Source organism: Crotalus tigris, unplaced genomic scaffold (assembly GCF_016545835.1).
Source record: "Crotalus tigris isolate CLP2741 ecotype Arizona unplaced genomic scaffold, ASM1654583v1 scf7180000017753.6788120, whole genome shotgun sequence".
In the NCBI taxonomy this organism is placed as follows: domain Eukaryota; kingdom Metazoa; phylum Chordata; class Lepidosauria; order Squamata; family Viperidae; genus Crotalus; species Crotalus tigris.
Genome location: NW_024096615.1, coordinates 5,086,807 through 5,105,982, shown reverse-complemented (window position 1 = coordinate 5,105,982; position 19,176 = coordinate 5,086,807). Strand labels below are relative to the sequence as shown.

General features: G+C 41.6%; 1 protein-coding gene across 1 annotated transcript; it reads left to right on the top strand.

The window, feature by feature from the left end:
• The first annotated feature begins 750 nt into the window (after window positions 1–750).
• Window positions 751–18,266, top strand: PPIF (peptidylprolyl isomerase F). Its single transcript, XM_039340767.1, has 6 exons — window positions 751–1,033; window positions 7,444–7,474; window positions 9,814–9,902; window positions 10,791–10,887; window positions 11,905–11,980; window positions 15,670–18,266. The coding sequence occupies exons 1-6, from the start codon at window positions 881–883 to the stop codon at window positions 15,800–15,802; spliced, it is 579 nt and encodes a 192-aa protein (XP_039196701.1). The 5' UTR covers window positions 751–880; the 3' UTR covers window positions 15,803–18,266.
• The last annotated feature ends 910 nt before the right edge of the window (window positions 18,267–19,176 follow it).

Sequence of the window (19,176 nt, the reverse complement as noted above, 5' to 3'; positions counted from 1 at the left end):
TTCTTTTTTCCTTCTTTCTTTCTCCACCCCTCCCTTCCCCCTCCCTTCCTTCTTTTTCTTTCTCTCTTTCCTCCTTCCCTCCCTTTTCTTTCTTTCTTTCTTTCTTTCTTTCTTTCTTTCTTTCTTTTTCTTTCTTTCTCTCTCTCTTTCCTCCCTCCCTCTTTTCTTTCTTTCTTTCTTTCTTTCTTTCTTTCTTTCTTTCTTTCTTTCTTTCTTTCTTTCTTTCTTTCTTTTTCTTTCTCTCTCTCTCTCTTTCCTCCCTCCCTCTCTTTCTTTTTTCCTTCTTTCTTTCTCCACCCCTCCCTTCCCCCTCCCTTCCTTCTTTTTCTTTCTCTCTTTCCTCCTTCCCTCCCTTTTCTTTCTTTCTTTCTTTCTTTCTTTCTTTCTTTCTTTCTTTCTTTCTTTTTCTTTCTTTCTCTCTCTCTTTCCTCCCTCCCTCTTTTCTTTCTTTCTTTCTTTCTTTCTTTCTTTCTTTCTTTCTTTCTTTCTTTCTTTTTCTTTCTCTCTCTCTCTCTTTCCTCCCTCCCTCTCTTTCTTTCTTTCTTTTCTTTCTTTCTCTTTCTTTCTTTCTTTCTTTCTTTCTTTCCTCCCCTCCTCCTCCCTCCCTTCCTTCCTTCCTCTCTTCCTCCTCCCTCCCTCCCTCCCTCCCTCCCTCCTTCCTTCCTCCCTCCCTCCATCACGGAGAAACCCAACCCCCCCCCGCAAAAGCGAAAGCAACCCTTCCCTTCCCTTCCCGGCGGGGCGCTGCGGAGGCAGGCGGGGAGGGCTTATAAGGGCTCCCAGCGGGCCGGCCTGGCCAGTCGCCTCCGGACCGCGTGCCTGGACGCCGCTTCGCCCTCCCGCGTCTCCTCCTCCTCCTCCTCCTCCTCCTCTTGCCGGGATGCTGGCGCTGCGCTCGGCCGGCCGCCTCTCGCCGCTCTTGCGGGGCAGCCCGGCCGCCTCCCGGGCTTGCAGCAGCGGCGCCGGGCGGAACCCGCTGGTCTTCCTGGAGGTGGGCGCCGACAACCAGCCGCTGGGCCGCCTGGTGCTGGAGGTAAGGCGGGCGGGAGCGCCCCGGCGCCCTTGGGATGCCCTCCGAGGCCCTCCCAGCTTTGCGTCCAGCTTTGCGCGCCGCCTTACGGGGGCGTCCTCGGTTTAGTGACCGACTCGCTTAGTGACCATTCCAAGGGAGCGACGGCCCTGAAAAAGGAAAAAAAAAACCTGACTTAAGAGGAGAAATGGGAACCCTAAAGCAATGAGATTTCATTTCCCCTGCGCCGAAATTAGAAGTCACCTTTGATCGAGCAGAAATGAATTAACTTGGTTTAAAAGTCAAGCCGCCTAAAGGCCAGGATCGGATGCACTGATAACGTGGGAATCGGGGAGAGAAGGGTGTAAAACGGTTGTTTTTTCCTCTGTGTGGGTGGTCAAAAGTACGATAGCTTCCCTGGACTGGAGCAAAATCCTTCAGAAAATACATTGTTGGCTCTGTTGTACGAATAGTCCTCGGCTTGCAATAGTTCACTTAGTGACTGTTCAGTGTTACAACGGCAGTGAAAAAAAGGGACTTAGAACTATTTTTCACGTTTATGACCGTTGCAGCATCCCCAACGGTCACCTGACCTCCGCGCGGAGACTTGGCAACTGACTTGCCTTTATGACGGCTGTCGCAGTGTCCCGGGGCTCACGCGATTCCCCCCTTGGGTGACCTTCAAGGGGGGGGAAGCCGGATTCGCTTAACGACCGGCTGTCTTGCTTCACGGCTGCAGTGAGTGAGTTCCCTTAACAATCCTGGCAGGAAAGCTCGTGAAATAAGGCAGAACCCGCTTGGCGAACATCTCGCTTAGCAGACAGGAAAATTCGGGGCTGCGTTTGTGGTCGTAAGTTCGGGGTGACCTGTATTCCCACCTCCCCAGTTCAGCACGAAGCGTCCTGGGCTTCTCTTGCTGCTTCCGGGCTATCATAGTTTGGTGGAGACGGTGGCTCTCTATGCGCGTTGCTTTTGATCGCGTTTGCGCCCACTTTTTGCTTTGAAATCGCAGGCTGCGTACTGTAAATTGTGTTTATTTGGTTTTTGTCTTTTGACAGCCGTCCTTGAGGTAGATTGGGCCAAAGGAAGGGCTGTTCCACTGGGGTTTTTGAGCCTTTGCTGAGACAGTTGACCGCTAGGCCATACTGCCAGCGGGCTTGCCTATAAAGGAGAATATTTGTAGCTCAGGGTTGACCTGAGGGGGTCCTTGGTGCTCTCTGAGCTTGGTTGTTTTCTTGCAGAAGTTTCATGACCCAACTAGGTAACTTCATCAGTGCCAGAAGGGAGGGGGGCTTGCGGAGAGGAGGAGGAGGAGGAGGAGGAGGAGGAGGAGAGAAAGAAAGAGAAAAAAAGGGAAGGAAGGAAGGAAGGAAGGAAAGAAGAGAAAGAAAGAAAGAAAGAAAGAAAGAAAGAAAGAAAGAAAGAAAGAAAGAAGGAAGGAAGGAAGGAAGGAAGGAAGGAAGGAAGGAAGGCTGTGGGGTCCTTGGTGCTCTCTGAGCTTGGATGTTTTCTTGCAGACGTTTCATGACCCAACTAGGTAACTTCATCAGTGCCAGAAGGGAGGGGGGCTTGCGGAGAGGAGGAGGAGGAGAGAAAGAAAGAGAAAAAAAGGAAAGGGAGGAGGGAGGGAGGGAGAGAGGAAGGAAGGAAGGAAGGAAGGAAGGAAGGAAGAAAGAAAGAAAGAAAGAAAGAAAGAAAGAAAGAAAGAAAGAAAGAAAGGAAGGAAGGCTGTGGGGTCCTTGGTGCTCTCTGAGCTTGGTTGTTTTCTTGCAGACGTTTCATGACCCAACTAAGTAACATCATCAATCCTAGAAGAGAGAGGGGTTTATGGAGAGGGCTGTGGGGTCCTGGGCGCTCTCTGAGCTTGCTTGTTTTCTTGCGGACGTTTCATGACCCAACTAGATAACGTCATCAGGGCTAGCATCTAATCAAACATCTGCAAGGAAACAAGCAAGCTCAGAGAGCACCAAGGACACCACAGTCCTCCTCCTCCCCCCCTTCTCCATAATAAACACCACTCTCTTCCAGCACTGATGACAGCCAGCCATGCTGGCTCAGGAATTCTGGGAGTTGAAGTCCACAGAGTCACCGAAGAGCCAAGCTTCCCCACCCCTGCTTTAAGGAATGGAATTGTATCCAGGCTTTTTCCTTTTTTCTCTTCCCTCAACTTAAGATTTGCAGCTGGTTGGGGCTGCCCTTCTCTCTACGCAAAGCTGCAGTTGGCAAAATAGTTTAATATTGAATATTAAAATTAAAATAGTCTGCCCGTTATGCTCTTCGGTGTGTGTTTTGCCAGTTGGCGGCAGTCAGGCTATTTGGTCCCTGTTCTCCTCTCTCCATCCCATAATGCCAGCACTAAGCAGGCCTACAAATAAGAGATTTCACAAATCTCCATGCTGAACAAAGTTCACTACGGTACTTCAGAGGGCAAAATAGACCCGAAAAAAGAAGTCAACAGCTCAATTTCAGAGAATTTACTCCACTCTTTTTTTTTATTATTTCTGGCTTCAGCTGATCTGTTTTAATTTTTTAATTCTGCTTCTGATTCTTAAGAGTTTACTATCATTTTTGTCTTCAATCCTACCATTTGTTGGAGTCACTTCTTGTTACTTATTACATTTTCCCAACAAAACAGCACAACTCTTGAGTTTGAGGTAAAGCATTCCATCCTGGAAGAAGAATTAGGATTTTTTTCCCCTCCACTACAGGATATATAATAAAGGTAAAATCAAAGCTACCTGTGGGACATTAAGGGTGGAGTCTTAATCCCATTTCTTTATTAAATGCCCCATCCTGTTTAGAGGGAATTTAGGACTCCCTAGTTGTTACTTATATGTAAGGGTGTAGGTCTATACATACGTTGTGTATAGTATGTTTCAAATGTGTGTTATTTATGTTTACACTTTGAGAGGAAGCAACTAAATTTCAATTTTTAATGTGTGTGCCAGGAAAAAAATAACAATAAAGGTTATCTAATCTAATCTAACCCTCCTGCATTAATCCATAAAATGTAAACAGTTACAAAGAGAGGCCAACATTCCAGAATAAAGGCTAAGTTTTGATCGGATCTGCCCTTGAAATGTTCATTTGTCCAAGCAAGTAGTCAAAGTGATGCTTTTTCTACTGGGCAAAACTTCTTTCCTGTTGGGACAATTATTTAAAAAGTATGTATTGTATAAAGCACTTCTTTAGTGATATATATATTCAGATTAATTTTCAGCCCTGTGCTGAATTCCATTGAATTATTTCAACTGTTCTCTTCTATTCCTTGTTTTTGGAGCTAGAATAGAATAGAATAGAATAGAATAGAATAGAATAGAATAGAATAGAATAGAATAGAATAGAATAGAATAGAATAGAAGGGACCATGGAGGTCTTCTAGTCCAGCCCCCTGCTCAAGCAGGAGAACCTATATCGTCTCGGTTGGATGCCCAGTTGGTTTTATCCTTGGAATATACCCTCCAATATACCCTATGGAGATCCTCAGCCATCCAGGTCATGGTTGTCCCGAAAGGCAACTGGATTTCCTTTGCTTCTTTCCTTGAAGACGTTTCACTTCTTGTCCAAGAAGCTTCTTCAGCTCTGACTGAATGATGGAGAACGCGGTCTCGTTCCGTCTCCACCATTCAGAGAGAATTGAAAAAGCTTCTTGGACGAGAAGCGAAATGTCTTCAAGAAAAACCAAGAAATTCCAATTGCCTTTTGAAAAAGAAAAAAAAAGCACCTTTGGGACTTGACAAGATAACAAACTTCCAACTTGTGTGAGATCCTCAGGAATGGATTGTGCTTGCTGTCTTTTTCTCCCTCGCCTTTCTGGTCATAGTCCGCCATCTTGTCCAGATCTTTCCCATGACTAGATCCCTCTTCTTTACAGAGGCATTGGCAGGAATAAAAAGCCAACGTTGTGTGGTTGCAGTGCCACCACTGCATGCTCCTTTTGTATGTGCATGTAGTGGATCCATGTACAAAACAAGCGCTAGTTGTGTGCCAGCCGTGACGTGATGGTGACCCGGTCACTAGTCAACACCTCCTTGCTGTGGCCACCTGGACTTGTTATCTCTTTGGGCTAATTGGCCAGCAAAATAAAATTAGTTCTTCCAACTAAATCAGGGGTCTTCAATCTTGGCCCTGTGATGACTTGTGGACAATTCCCGGAATTCCTCAGCCAGCATGCCTGGCAGAGGAATTCTGGGAGTTGAAGTCCACAAGCAGGGGTCTTCAAAACTTGGCCCTTTGATGACTTGTGGACTTCAACTCCCAGAATTCCTCAGCCAGGCACACGTGCCTAGCTGAGGAATTCTGGGAGTTGAAGTCCACAAGTCATCAAAGGGCCAAGTTTGAAGACCCCAGAACTAAATGCATTTCTTATTCAACTGATTTAAAGGAAGCTTGAAAAGCCCATTTGAAATTTTTCAAAATTTTTGAAATATCTTTTATTTTATTTTTATACACACACACACTCACTCACTCATTCACTCACTCACTCACTCACTCAATTCCTGATCCCTTCCATCCCATAGACTGTCAAATAGCTTATCTTTTGGGAGATTTTTAAATATCTTGTTTAATTACCTGTGTGTATACTCAGACATATCAAGGTTATTCTTAGACACTTTAAAATATTCTTGGAATTTTTTTCTCCCTCACCTTCGGTGGCATGATTCTGAATGTTTGCCACATCATGTGTAAGGCAATTTTCTGGGATGTTCCTTCCCTGAATCATTTGCTGATGTAATGAATTCACATGTAAATACTTGCAGGATCACACCCATGTGCCTAGTGTGTTGTTATGCCTTATGTCACCAACTCACCCGGTGACACATTCAAATGGCTGTGAATAACCATTTAGAAAAATGTCACATGCTATTAAGCTGAGCAAAGCTCTGTAACTGCTGTGCTCAATCAAGTTTTGCATTGGAGATTGGAATGTCCCAGCCGAAACTTTGAGCCTTTAGATGTTTTTGTAGGCCCATTGCCAATTCTTTCCTTCAGTCCTTGGGTTATACAAAATGAATCTACAATATTTGTAGAGGTTTGCTTTAGAGCAGCGGTTCTCAACCTGTGGGTCGGGACCCCATTTGGGGTTGAACAACCATTTCACGGGGGTCGTCAAACAATGCAGTCCGCCATTTTCCCCCCCTTTTCCTTAGCTGTGCTACTCCCTTTTATTCTATTGGCTTTCGAAAGCCAATAGAATAGACTCTCTTGAATACAGTCTAATTCTATTGGCTTTCAAAAGCCAATAGGAATTGTCCAGGCTGTCTCTGCCCTGCTGAGCCCGCCAAAAGTCCCATTCTGCAAACGGTGCTGCACCAGTTGAGTAGTCCTCGACTTACGACCGGTTGGGGGTCGTGGCATTAAAAAGGTTGAGAACCACTGCTTTAGAGGTTATTTTAACTAAGGCAGCTGAGCTATTATTTTTTATGAATGAGAATGTCACCATGCACACTGCAGAATCTTTGCCTCTGATGCTTGGAAATTAAAGCTTTATCGCCGTTTGAGGTTGTCCTCTGGACCAGGGGTCCCCGACCTTTGGGGCACCATGGACCGGTTCCGTCGAGAGAGGTTTTTCCGGAGGGTGCGTGGTTTTGTGTGTTGCTTGCATCCCATGGATGGGGCTTTGCTTGTTTGTGCGGACCAGTTGCTGGCACACCACAGCCCGGTATCGGTTCACGGACTGGGGTTTGGGGACCCCTGTGCTGAACGACACATTTCCCAAAATCGTTGGATGTTAGAAAAATTTGGGGAAAATTTGTCCTACGCATTTCAGGCATCCTTCCAATGCTAGCGACCGAGTATCCGAATTTTGATCACAGGGGATGTTACAATGGTTGTTAAAGTGTGAGGATCATAAGTCACTTTTTTCCAGCGCCATTACAACTTTGAACGCTCACTAAATGAACTGTTGTAAGTTGAGAACTAACTGCAAACTACAAATGCCATATTTAAACGGAGCAGCTGGAAGAAAGAACGTGTTTGTGCAAACCTTAAAATAAAAATACCAATAGCTAAGATAGACTATGATTCTGTAGGTATTCTTGGTACGTAAAATTATAATTCGACCGGGGTTTTTTTTTTTCCTCTTTTCTCTCCATGAGCAAATACAGCCGAACTAATAATTACTGAATTAATGTGTTTTATATTTCAGACAAAATAGAATTGCCGTGTTTTACATTTCAGAGTCTACATTTTTAGCTGTCTCCCTGGCATAGGACTTTCTTAGAAAGCATAATCTTGAAACCGATGGTTTAAAACTGTTTGATTTAAAGGCTGGGGGGGGGGGGCAGTTAGAATTTGACTTGTAATTTTAGAGTGTTTTCATTCTACAATCTCCTACTAAACTGTTAAGACTCTGTGTGGTTTATTTCTGAAATACAGGCCTATATTTCATGAGGCTAATGTGTGTTTTTATACTCTTCTTTTTCTTCGGATAGCTAAAAGCTGATGTGGTGCCAAAGACAGCAGGTAAGAAATTCCTTAAATTATGTTTTTAAGATTGGCTCGGAGATCATCTCAGCAAGAAAATGAAATGCTTTTAAATAATGAATAAATATTTTCTTCGGGCACAAGTGGCAGAAACAGAATCCCTTTGGTTCCTCTCCTTGTAGTATGTGGTTTTTCTCTTTGGGTTAGAAGGCTCTGATTCAGCGCTCTAGTTAAAATTTTAAGGATGCTTAAATAAGCATAGGTCATTGTTTATTGATCCTGTACCCAAAGACTGGGGCTTTTTTCAGAGAGAAGAACAGACTGAATTGAGGATTTATGAATTTGGGGATTAAAAAGATTTTTTTTTAAAGGGAGGGAAAAGGACAAGTTAGCAAAGAGAGGAAGTCCAAATTTGGGTTTGTTTTTTTTCACTTTTGTTTTCTTTCTATACTTTATCTTGAAAAATTCTGGGTGGATGGATAGATGATGGATGATAGATGCACAGATAGATCATTAGACGGATGGATGGTGGAGGATAGAAGTTACTAGATATGTGATTGATAGATGGCTGATTGATAGATGATTGATTGAGATTGATAGATGATAGATGATAGATGGATGGATGATAGAAGATAGATTGATAGATGAATGATTGATAAAAAATAGATAGATATTGATGGATGATAGAATAGAATAGAATAGAATAGAATAGAAATAAGGAAATAGAATAGAATAGAAATAAGGAAATTAGAATAGAATAGAATAGAATAGAATAGAATAGAAACTTTATTGTCACTTTAAATGTACATTAACCAGCATACATTAAAATGAAATTTCACTGCATTCAGCTCTCAAAAAAAACAAAAAACCATTATGCATATACCCATACACACACAAACATATATGAGACAGAGAAACAACACAGACTAGTTCAAATGTATACATATACCTGGTGGGGAGAAAAGCAGCCTGCGAACTTACAAAATGGATGGCATAAGAAATAAAACTGTTATAGAATCTAGTAGTTCTGCTATAAATACTTTGAAACCTTCTCCCAGAGGGGAGCAACAGGAACAAACCATGAAGTGGGGGGTCTCTAATAATGCTTTGAACTGTAAGCACATATGAGTGCTTATAAGCAGGGGAAGTGGATGTCCTATAATCTCAGCTGTCCTCACCACTCTCTGTATGGACCTTCTGTCTGAGGCTCTGCTTCCACCAAACCCGACAGTATGCAGTTTGTTAAAACACATTGATAGCAGATAGTAGATTGATAGATGATTGATAGATAGAAGATTGATAGATACATTAAACAGATAGATAGATAGATAGATAGATAGATAGATAGATAGATAGATAGATAATGATAGAGATGATAGGTAGACAGACAGACAGACAGACAGACAGACAGACAGATAGATAGATAGATAGATGATAGAGATAATGATAGAGATGATAGATAGACAGACAGATAGATAGATGATAGAGAATGATAGAGATGATAGATGATAGATAATGATAGATAGAAAATGATAATAATAGATGGATATGATAGATAATGATAGAGATAATGATAGGTAGATAATGATAGAGATGATAGATATAGATAGACAGACAGACAGACTGACTGACTGACTGATTTCATAGATAGATAATACTATACCCAGGACCTTTGCTTTTTGGTGGTCATGTTGGACCCGTGCATCCAGCTGAGTTGTACAAGCCAAAGTGCCTGGGGCTGTCAACCCTAGACGGCCTGTGGTAATATTAAAAAGTCCCCAAAATAAAAAAAAAACGAAGAAGGAGGGCGGAGACGGAGAAACCAGGAAGTGACAGAGGAAGCAGTGGGGTTTTCTTGCCGTTTACGGAGAAGACTAAAACCTTGCTCCACATTTTGACCTGGTTATTTTGGATTGTAGCTCGTCGTCACCCAGAGCAACTCAGAAGAGCAGGCAGAAGAGTATAAAAAAGACTGTTAACCCCATATCTGTGGCTCTATATAGGTTCATGTGTGTGTGTGGGGGGGCAGAATAGATTAACGCATTTAACTTATTCTAAATATCGCTTTAGTACTGCACAGGGGGGTCCTTGTTTAGTGACCGCAATTGGGAAGCGCTTGCTAAGGAAAAGCTCACTGCGTTTATGATCTGACTTTTCAGTTTTCCTTTGCTTTACAGACCTGCAAAAGTTGTGAAATATGAGGACTGGTTTTTAAATCCCTGCTGTAACTGAATACTCCTTAAACAAAGCAGTCACTAAACAAGGACTACCTATATATTTGTTTGTCGTGGCTTCTGCAGCCCTTGCAATACTTTATCGCATCATTGAGGTCTCTTTCCTTAGTAATGTTGCTTATTATTCCCCCCCCCCCACACTAGAAAATTTCAGAGCCTTATGCACGGGAGAAAAAGGATTTGGCTACAAAGGATCCACCTTCCATCGAGTGATACCTTCGTTCATGTGCCAGGTAAGATAACCCCAAATGTCTGTTTTGTGAAGTTATCGTGAAAAAGACAAGTGACTCTGTGTAACAGGGCGAAAGGCCACCTTAACGGCTCCGGGGTGCCATGTCTGGATTGTGCAGGAGTGAAAGAGGTATCGACCCATTCGTTGGGCGAATTAGGAAATTGCAAAACACAGTCCCAGAACTTTTAGCCATTAAATAGAAAGGAGTATATGGAAACAAAGTTCTGTAAATTGCATGGACATATTGTGTGCGTTGGTATCTTGGTCCGTGCTTCTTGCCCAATATTTTAAGCAACGTTTCATTCGTCCGTTCACCAGAAACAGCCTGGAATTAAGGAGAAACTTCCTAACAGTGAGGACAATGAACCAGTGGAACAGCTTGTCACCAAAAATCGTGGGCGCTCCATCACTGGAGGTTTTTAAGAAGAGACTAGACCAGCGGTTCTCAACCTATGGGTCGCGACCCCATTTGGGGTCGATCGACCATTTTTGGGGGGTCGCCAAAGGTGGCGATCCGCCATTTTTCGCGGCGCCGTGCACGCGCGCCGCGCACGGGGGCGCCGCCGCGCACGTGCGCCGCGCATGGGGCGGCGCCGTGCACGCGCATCGCGCATGGGGCGGCGGCGCGCCGCGCATGCGCAGAACGTTTGTGTGACGGGGTCGCCGTCACACAAACGTTGAGAAGCACTGGACTAGACAGTCACTTGTCTGAGATGATATAGGTTCTCCTACTTGAGCGGGGAGCTGGACTAGAAGACCTCCACGGTCCCTTCCAGCTTTATTCTGATTGATTGATGGATTGATTGATTGATTGATTGCTAGGCTTGCTATTGTTTAATATATGTATGTATGATTTGACACAAAACATGATTTTTTTTTCTCCTCCCAGGGTGGTGACTTTACTAATCACAACGGCACGGGAGGAAAATCTATATATGGCAGTCGCTTTCCTGATGAAAATTTCATTCTTAAACATATCGGACCTGGTAAGCAGGTTTTCCAGAATAATAAGAATGGAATGGAATGGAACGGAATGGAATAGAATAGAATAGAATAGAATAGAATAGAATAGAATAGAATAGAATAGAATAGAATAGAATAGAATAGAATAGAATAGAATAGAATAGAATAGAAAATATGGAATAGAATAGAATAGAATAGAATAGAATAGAATAGAATAGAATAGAATAGAATAGAATAGAATAGAATAGAATAGGAATATAAAGAATAGAATAGAATAGAATAGAAATAGAAATAGAATAGAATAGAATAGGAATATAAAGAATAGAATAGAATAGAATAGAATAGAATAGAATAGAATAGAATAGGAATATAAAGAATAGAATAGAATAGATATTGGAATATATAATAGAATAGAATAGATATTGGAATTAGAATAGAATAGAATGGAATATAGAATATAGAATAGAATAGATTTATAGAACAAAATAGAATAGATTTACAGAATAGAACAGAACAGAGCGAAGGGACCTTGGAGGTCTTCTAGTCCAGCCCCCTGCTCAAGCAGGTTATATTGGTGGTTATATGCCAAAGCAACATTCAGCTTTCTGTTTTTCGACTTGTTTGATTCGAAATCCATATGTGGTTCTAGATCAAGGTAGAGGTGAAAATGGCCATTAGCCACTTTTTCCAGTGACGTTGCAACTTTGAACGGTCCTTAAATGAACTGTTTGTAAGTCAAGGATCACCTGTAACTGATCCTCCTTCTGATGGTCCTCAGAGAAAGGCAACTATGTGATTCTCCCAGCAAATGTTTGTGAGTTTGAGCTCCAACAACGGGCTGCATTGTGACTTCTTGGGGGATTGTGTTCCCTAAGCTTGAATACAAGATACACACACACACACACACACACACACACACACACACACACACACACACACTAAAACCCACACTAAAGGCTTCATAGAGAAATCCCTCTCCATGAATGGACTGTTCTCTGCTTTTGTTTAGCCAAGTTAAATTGCTCCCTTGTTTCTTGCAGGTGTCCTCTCCATGGCCAACGCCGGTCCCAATACGAACGGATCTCAGTTCTTCATTTGCACGGCCAAAACCGATTGGTAAGCCTTGAGGAATGCCTAAAATGTAACTCTTAAATGTTCGTTCTTAAATGTACTCAGTTTGATTGATTGACACTTGGAATATCCAGTTTTGGTCACCCCAACACATAAACAGATGTTGAGGTTTTGGAAAGAGTGCAGAGAAGAGCAAGAAAGATGATCAGGGGACTGGAGGCTGAAACACACAAAGAACGGTTGCAGGAATTGGGGATGTCTAGTTTAAGGAAGAGAAGGACCGGGAGTGACATGATAGCAGGGCTCCAGTATCTTAGGGGTTGCCCCAAAGAAGAGGGAGTTAAGCTCTTCTCCAAAGCACCTGAAGGCAGGACAAGAAACAACGGATGGAAACTAATCAAGGAGAGAAGCCACCTAGAAACAAGGAAAAAATTCCTAACAAACCATGTTACTAACTGCAGTGGTTCACTTAACAATTATGACAGGAAAGGAAAAAATCACTTAACCCCTGTCTCACTTACCAACATCAATTTCCGGCTCCATCGTGGTCGTAGTACAATATACGAGATTAAAATATCAAGGTTAAAACCCTGATAAAATCACCATAACATGGCGCCATGGAATCGTAATAGGATAGATACTATAATTTGATATCCGTGGAAGCTTAAGCATCTTAACTACTGCTCAGCTCAGATGCCTTGAAGTTTCCTAAGGAAACATTCTCCAACTTGTTGATCATTAGCCGTTGGTGCTTTCACAATACAGCCTTGAGTTGACCCGGATCTCCTTTCCGTGATGCCAAACACAAAAACAGGAGGAGACCAAAGTAACCAAAACTCTATTCTTCTTACAAACGGTTGGGTGCACATGCAGCGTAAGAGATAAGCAGTGACCTGGGATGGAAAAGTCAGATGAAGCTTGCAAAGCACAGAGGCAGGCGGAGAGTTGCAGACTAGAGCGATCTGTTTTTTATGAACTTGGATATTTTTCTGCCAACAAGTTTGAAGAGATGTGTGAAGAAGCAACACATTAACCAGCTGGAGAGTCTGTATTTCTTGGACAGACATCAATCATTTCACGGAGCCTAAATATCTCCAGTTGCTTAGTAACCTTGAAATGACTCAAGCTCTGCCTTTCTGTGTGTGTGTGTGTGTGTGTGTGTGTGTGTGTGTGTGTGTGTGTGTGTTGGATCAAGCTACAGGTTTGGGTGGGTGTGAGGGAATCTGAGCCTTTTAATTTCTTTTTTAATTACTCTTGGTGTTCAAGAGAAGCCTACTATCCATCAAGATATCTTTGATGTCTTGATATGCACAAGTATAGTATAGGTGGTATCTTGCTCAATAGTAGTAACAGTGAGAGAGACAATCACTTAAATATGAGCCAGCCATGGGCAGCAAAAAAGCCAACACAGTGCTAGGTTGCATTAACAGAGGAATAGAATCAAGATCATGTGAAGTGTTAATACCATTTTACAACGCCTTGGTAAGACCACACTTGGAATACTGCATCCAGTTTTGGTCACCATGATGTAAAAAAGATGTTGAAACTCTAGAAAGAGTGCAGAGAAGAGCAGCAAAGATGATCAGGGAACTGGAGGCTAAAACATATAAGGAACGGTTGGTGAAATTGGGTATGTCTAGTTTAATGAAGAGAAGGACGAGGGGGGACATGATAGCAGTGTTCCAATATCTTAGGGGCTGCCCCAAAGAAGAGGGAATAAAGCTATTTTCCAAAGCGCCTGAAGGCAGGACAAGAAGCAATGGATGGAAACTAATCAAGGAGAGAAGCAACCTAGAACTAAGGAGAAACTTCCTGACAGTGAGAACAAGTAACCAGTGGAACAACCTGCCATTCCAGAAGTTGTGAATGCTCCAACACTGGAAGTTTTTAAGAAGAGATTGGACAACCATTTGTCTGAAATGATATAGGGTTGGAATAGATGACCTCCAAGATCTCTTCCAACATCATCATCTTCATCATTGTTATTGTTGTTGTTATGATGATGATGTTTGGTTGCTCAGCTAGAGCTTAGTCAAAGCTCAGTCTGCTGATCAATGATCTTTAGACTTGGGAGCAAGAATTGCCTTGTTGACCAGCCTTTTAAGTTCTTGTCAACATTCCAGCCTTCTGTTGCAAAGACTTTGCCTCTGATGATCCCGCCTCTCCGTTAGCTTTCCTACCAAAGTTCAGAGCATCATCTAACTCTAACTTTAACTCTAAGAGTAAAACATAAGAAGAAAAGGGTTGCATCTCCATCTGTTGTCAAAGCAAAAACATCCAATGTTAGCAGCGTTGACGGCTGGTTTAAAAATGAAGAAGGCCTGCTTGGTAGCTAATGGGAGAAGTACAGTTTTTTGAGGATTTGCCAGCCCGTATCCCCAACAAAGACAACGAATTTGCTTTAATCACATTGAATTTAAAACTTACTTAAGGATCTGTGGTGCTGTAAATTATCCAGGCATCTTTGCTGGGAATTGCACTCTTTCATCACCATCCAATAACCACCTTCTAATCTTGAAGAGGCCTCCAGTTGCACTGCTGTCCCAAACCATGTTATATCGCCGTTTGCTGGATGGTTTCAAATTAAGGCTTGCTCATTCCGGCATGCTGCTAAGCATGGGTCAAACTTTCTTAACCAATCTTGGTTCAGCTTTTATCATGTGGAGAATAGGGTTTAAAAAAAAAAACAAAACTGAATCTTATAACAGCTGCAAGACTACTGGTGGGGCAATATTGGAAGAAATTTTTTTTGTCTACTATGGAAGAATGGATACTTAAGGTGTCTAATTTAGCAGAAATGGCAAAAATCTCCGTTTATTTAAAGGACCATTCACAAGAAAAATATATTTTGGTTTGGATTGATTATATTCAAAAGAAATATCAGACTGAAAAATTTTATCTTGCTTATGAGTAATTTTTAGATTATTATTAATAGTTTAATATGATTGAATTTATATTATTTTATATAATATTTTATATTATATTTTTAGTATTATGGTTTAATTATATAATTATAGAATCATATAATTTTTTTTTGTTTTCAATTTGTTAATATTTATTTTGAAGAGGAGTTAAAGTATATTATGGATCTGATTAATAGTATAGTTGGGTAATGTTATTTAGATTATGTTTGTTTATTTGTAACCCTGTAATCAGCTCTGGGGAGGGGGGGAGGGATTAGGGATATATATTGTGTGAAATTTTTAAAACTTTTAATAAAAAAAAGAAAACAGGAAGGGAAATTACAAAGGTTTCTTTTAGGCAGAAGATCTTAAAATGTCCGTTTTTAATATGCTGTCACAAAAGTAGCCTCAACATTGACTTTAACTAAAACATAGGAAGAACGGTTGCAGGAATTGGTTATGTCTAGTCTAGTGGGGGGGACATGATAGCAGTAGTCCAGTATTTGAGAGGCTACCACAAAGAAGAGGGGGTCAACCTATTTTCCAGAGCACTAGAAGGCAAGACAAGAAGCAATGGATGGAAACTCATCAAGGAGAGAAGCAACCTGGAGAAACGTCGTAACAGTGAGGACAATTAACCAGTGGAACAGCTTACCACCAGAAGTTGTGGGTGCTCCATCACTGGAGGTTTTTAAGAAGAGACTGGACAGTCATTTGTCTGAAATAGTATAGGGTTTCCTGCCTGAGCTGGGGGTTGGACTAGATGACCTCCAAGGTCCCTTCCAGCTCTGTTATTCTTCTGTTATTTGTCTATTTTTCTTTCTGTTGCAGGCTGGATGGAAAGCACGTTGTGTTTGGCCATGTCAAAGAAGGAATGGACGTTGTGAAAAAAATCGAAAGCTTTGGATCAAAGAGCGGAAAAACGTCAAAGAAGATCATCATTACCGACTGTGGCCAGCTGTGATCATTCAACCTTTGACCTCAAAATGTCTTCTCTGAAGAATCAGAGATGCAAAAAAAAAAAAAAAAATTAAAAATAAAATCCCTCAAACTATCTACTTAGAAATTTCTCAGAGACCACAGAAGAATCCATGAAGAATTCCACTTTGCCTTTGAACCACCTTGCGCTCGTTGAATTTCAATACCCTCGTGTCCCTTTTTAACATCCAAATTAAATTTTCTATCCAGTACTGGGTAGCAGAAAATGTGAGGACCACAGTTAGTCGGATTGTATTAAAGCTTATCCCGCCGTAGGTTAAATTAGTACTTGAATTTTTCCCATTGTGTGGGCAGTGAAGTCAAGGTGACTTCATAGTCTTTCAACTTCAAACCCAAACTCTTAAAAAAAAATGGGATTGCCTTTCCGTTCAAGCTCGTCCCATTTCTGTGATTTGAAGAGTGAACAAACCCTCCAAGCCGCAAACATGGAATTAATGGATTTCCTACCGTTTTTTCTGAACTACTCCTGTGTCTGGACTACAACACGAACAAAATGGGATGTATTTGGGCTGCTTCGAATTAGCGCTTGCAATATGCTGCTGTTGGAATCTGAATGTAGGAATATGGTACAGAACAACTGGAATATTTTTATTAACTTGCAAAAAAACAAAAAAAATGAAGGTTACTTTTTTCGGATGCAACGATGAACGATTGAAATCAAGCATCGGGGGAAAAAACTCTTATGTACCCAACTGATTATATCCATTGTTCTAAATATAGCAGGATGGCTGACCTCTATACTCAATGGTGTATTTCTCCCCTTACCATCCTGTCTCAGAACCAGCATTGCATTGCATTTTGCTTTATTTAAAAGTAGATTAAATACACAGCTGGCAGGCCACTAGGCACAGATTTAAGGTTGTAAGTAGATGGATTACTAATTTGATTTTTTGTGCTCTTAAGCTTTCCATACTCAGTTAAAAGGGGAATCCCAAACTCAGAAAGTTCGTTGGTTTGTATCGTGAGCCGTGAACTTCACAACAGATTTACCATCCTGGATCTCCACATCCAGTTTCACACCATAGATGTAGCATATGTTTAAGCAGGGGTCTTCAAACTTGGCCTTTTTATGACTTGTGGACTTCAACTCCCAGAATTCCTCAGCCAGGCACGTGTGCCTGGCTGAGGAATTCTGGGAGTTGAAGTCCACAAGTCATCAAAGGGCCACGTTTGAAGACCCCTGTGTTTAAGGCTGGTGGGCCACACCATTTATCTCAGGAATCTAAAAGTAGGGTTCTGAAATCCCCAGAATCCGACAATAATAGAATTGCAGTCACTGCTGCAAAATAGGAAATAGAAAAATACTCTTTTATCTGTCCTTGCACCGTGGGGTTTATGATGAACTTGAATTGCTGGCGTAAGCCGCCATCTTGAAATCTGCTGAAGGCAAGCCGAGAATATCCATGCTGTCGACCGTTAAGCGATTGCACGTTGTCTCTGCGAAGGGAGCAGTTAAAAGCCATATATGTCTGTCTTCTGTCAGATCCTAAAATGTGACGATCCTCCTTATGTGAATTTGTAACTCTGTAATGGTCATCCCAAAAGGCGCTTTTTCACTGGGCTTTCTTATTTTTCTTTGAAGATGTTTCGCTTCTCAGCCAAGAAGCTTCTTCAGCTATGACTGGATGGTGGAGAATGGAAGGACGTCATCGATCTCCAGTCCACAACACAGTCTTTTCAGCACTTCCAAAAAGGCTCCACATCCATTTGCACTACTCATTAATGGCCTTGAGGACACAGGTAAACCTCCAAGTGGCCTCAACGACTCTCCAAAAGAAGGCAAATGACCAGCTGTCTGCAAGGAGTATAAATCTTTCCATTCCCCACCATCCAGTCAGAGCTGAAGAAGCTTCTTGGATGAGAAGCAAAACATCTTCAAAGAAAAGCAAGCAAGTCTAGTTACTCTTGAAAAATGGTCATTTCACTGAAGTTACAAAATGCTGCAGTGTACAGGTATCCTCAACTTACGACCATCCTCAAAGTTAACAACCATCACGTCCCTCCCCCTCGATCCCATGATTGTGATTTCAGCCCTTGGCAACCAGCTCACTTACAACAGTTGCGGTGTCTTGCAGCCGCACAATCACAGGTGACTTCCGATAGACAATGTCAATGCGGAATCCGGCAAGCGACGTCGCAATTCACACAATCGCGTGATGTCTGGCTTCACAACGGTGGCAGGAAAAGGTCGTAACATCGGCTTGCAGTCCGAGCAAGCCACTGAACGGTGAATTTTTTGGGTCTCAGTTACAGTTGCGGGTTGAGGACTACCTTTATGCAGAAAAGTGTGACAACAAATACGATACCTTGATTGATGAATTTCTCATTCTTGGAAAGGTGTTTTTGAACCTCTATCAATAATACATGGTATTTTTGTAGCATGTTTGTTTAAGTGTGTAATATATTAAATACCTTTCATAGGAGAAAAACCAAAGTTTCATTTTTCTTTCCCCGACTTCAAGCGACTTCTTATTAAGATGATTTAATTTTGTGAACCTAAGGCCCAGTTCTCAAAACAACGTTCTTACTCTCCCTTTACTTTCAGGATCGGCCGTTTCCATAGTTGAACACCTTCCAAATATATTATAGCTGTAATTATCATAATAGCTACACAACTTGGTTTAGAACAGGGGTGTTCAAACTTGGGCCTTTTAGGACTTGTGGACTTTGAAACCGTTTTGACAGCATCAGAACTTGCAAGTTGCTCGTTTTAGCTATTAATTTTGCTTTCTTGGAAGAATCATGATGGTTATTGTTAAGTTTTACTAAAGAAGTAAATGTTCACACTGATCTCCAATGAAGGTGTGACTCTGTGACATTTTCTGTTCTGGTGTTTTTCAACCTTTTAAGAGGTGTGGACTTGGAATTCTGGGAGTTGAAGTCCACACAAGGTAAAGGTTGCTAAGGTTAAGAAAGGCTTTTCTGGGCTAACTGTTCCATACACTAAAGCCAAGACTAAAAGCTGTTAATCAGAAAAGATGCAATAAGCTCCTTCCATTAACAAGATTGTATGTATGTATGTATATTTTCTCTCTACCTCTGTCAGTGTATATATCTATCTGTCTATGTCTGTCTGTCTCTCTCTCCATCTCTATATCTCTGTGTCTGAGTATCTGTCTATCTATCTATCTATCTATCTATCTAATTTCTATCTATTTCTCTCTGTTTATATTTATGTCCTTGTATATCTATCTCTATTTCTATTTATATATCTTTCTATTTCTATCTATCTATCATCTATCATCTATCTATGTATCTAATTTCTATCTATTTGTTTATATTTCTATCTATCTATCTATCTATCTATCTATCTTCTATCTATCTATCTATCTATCTATC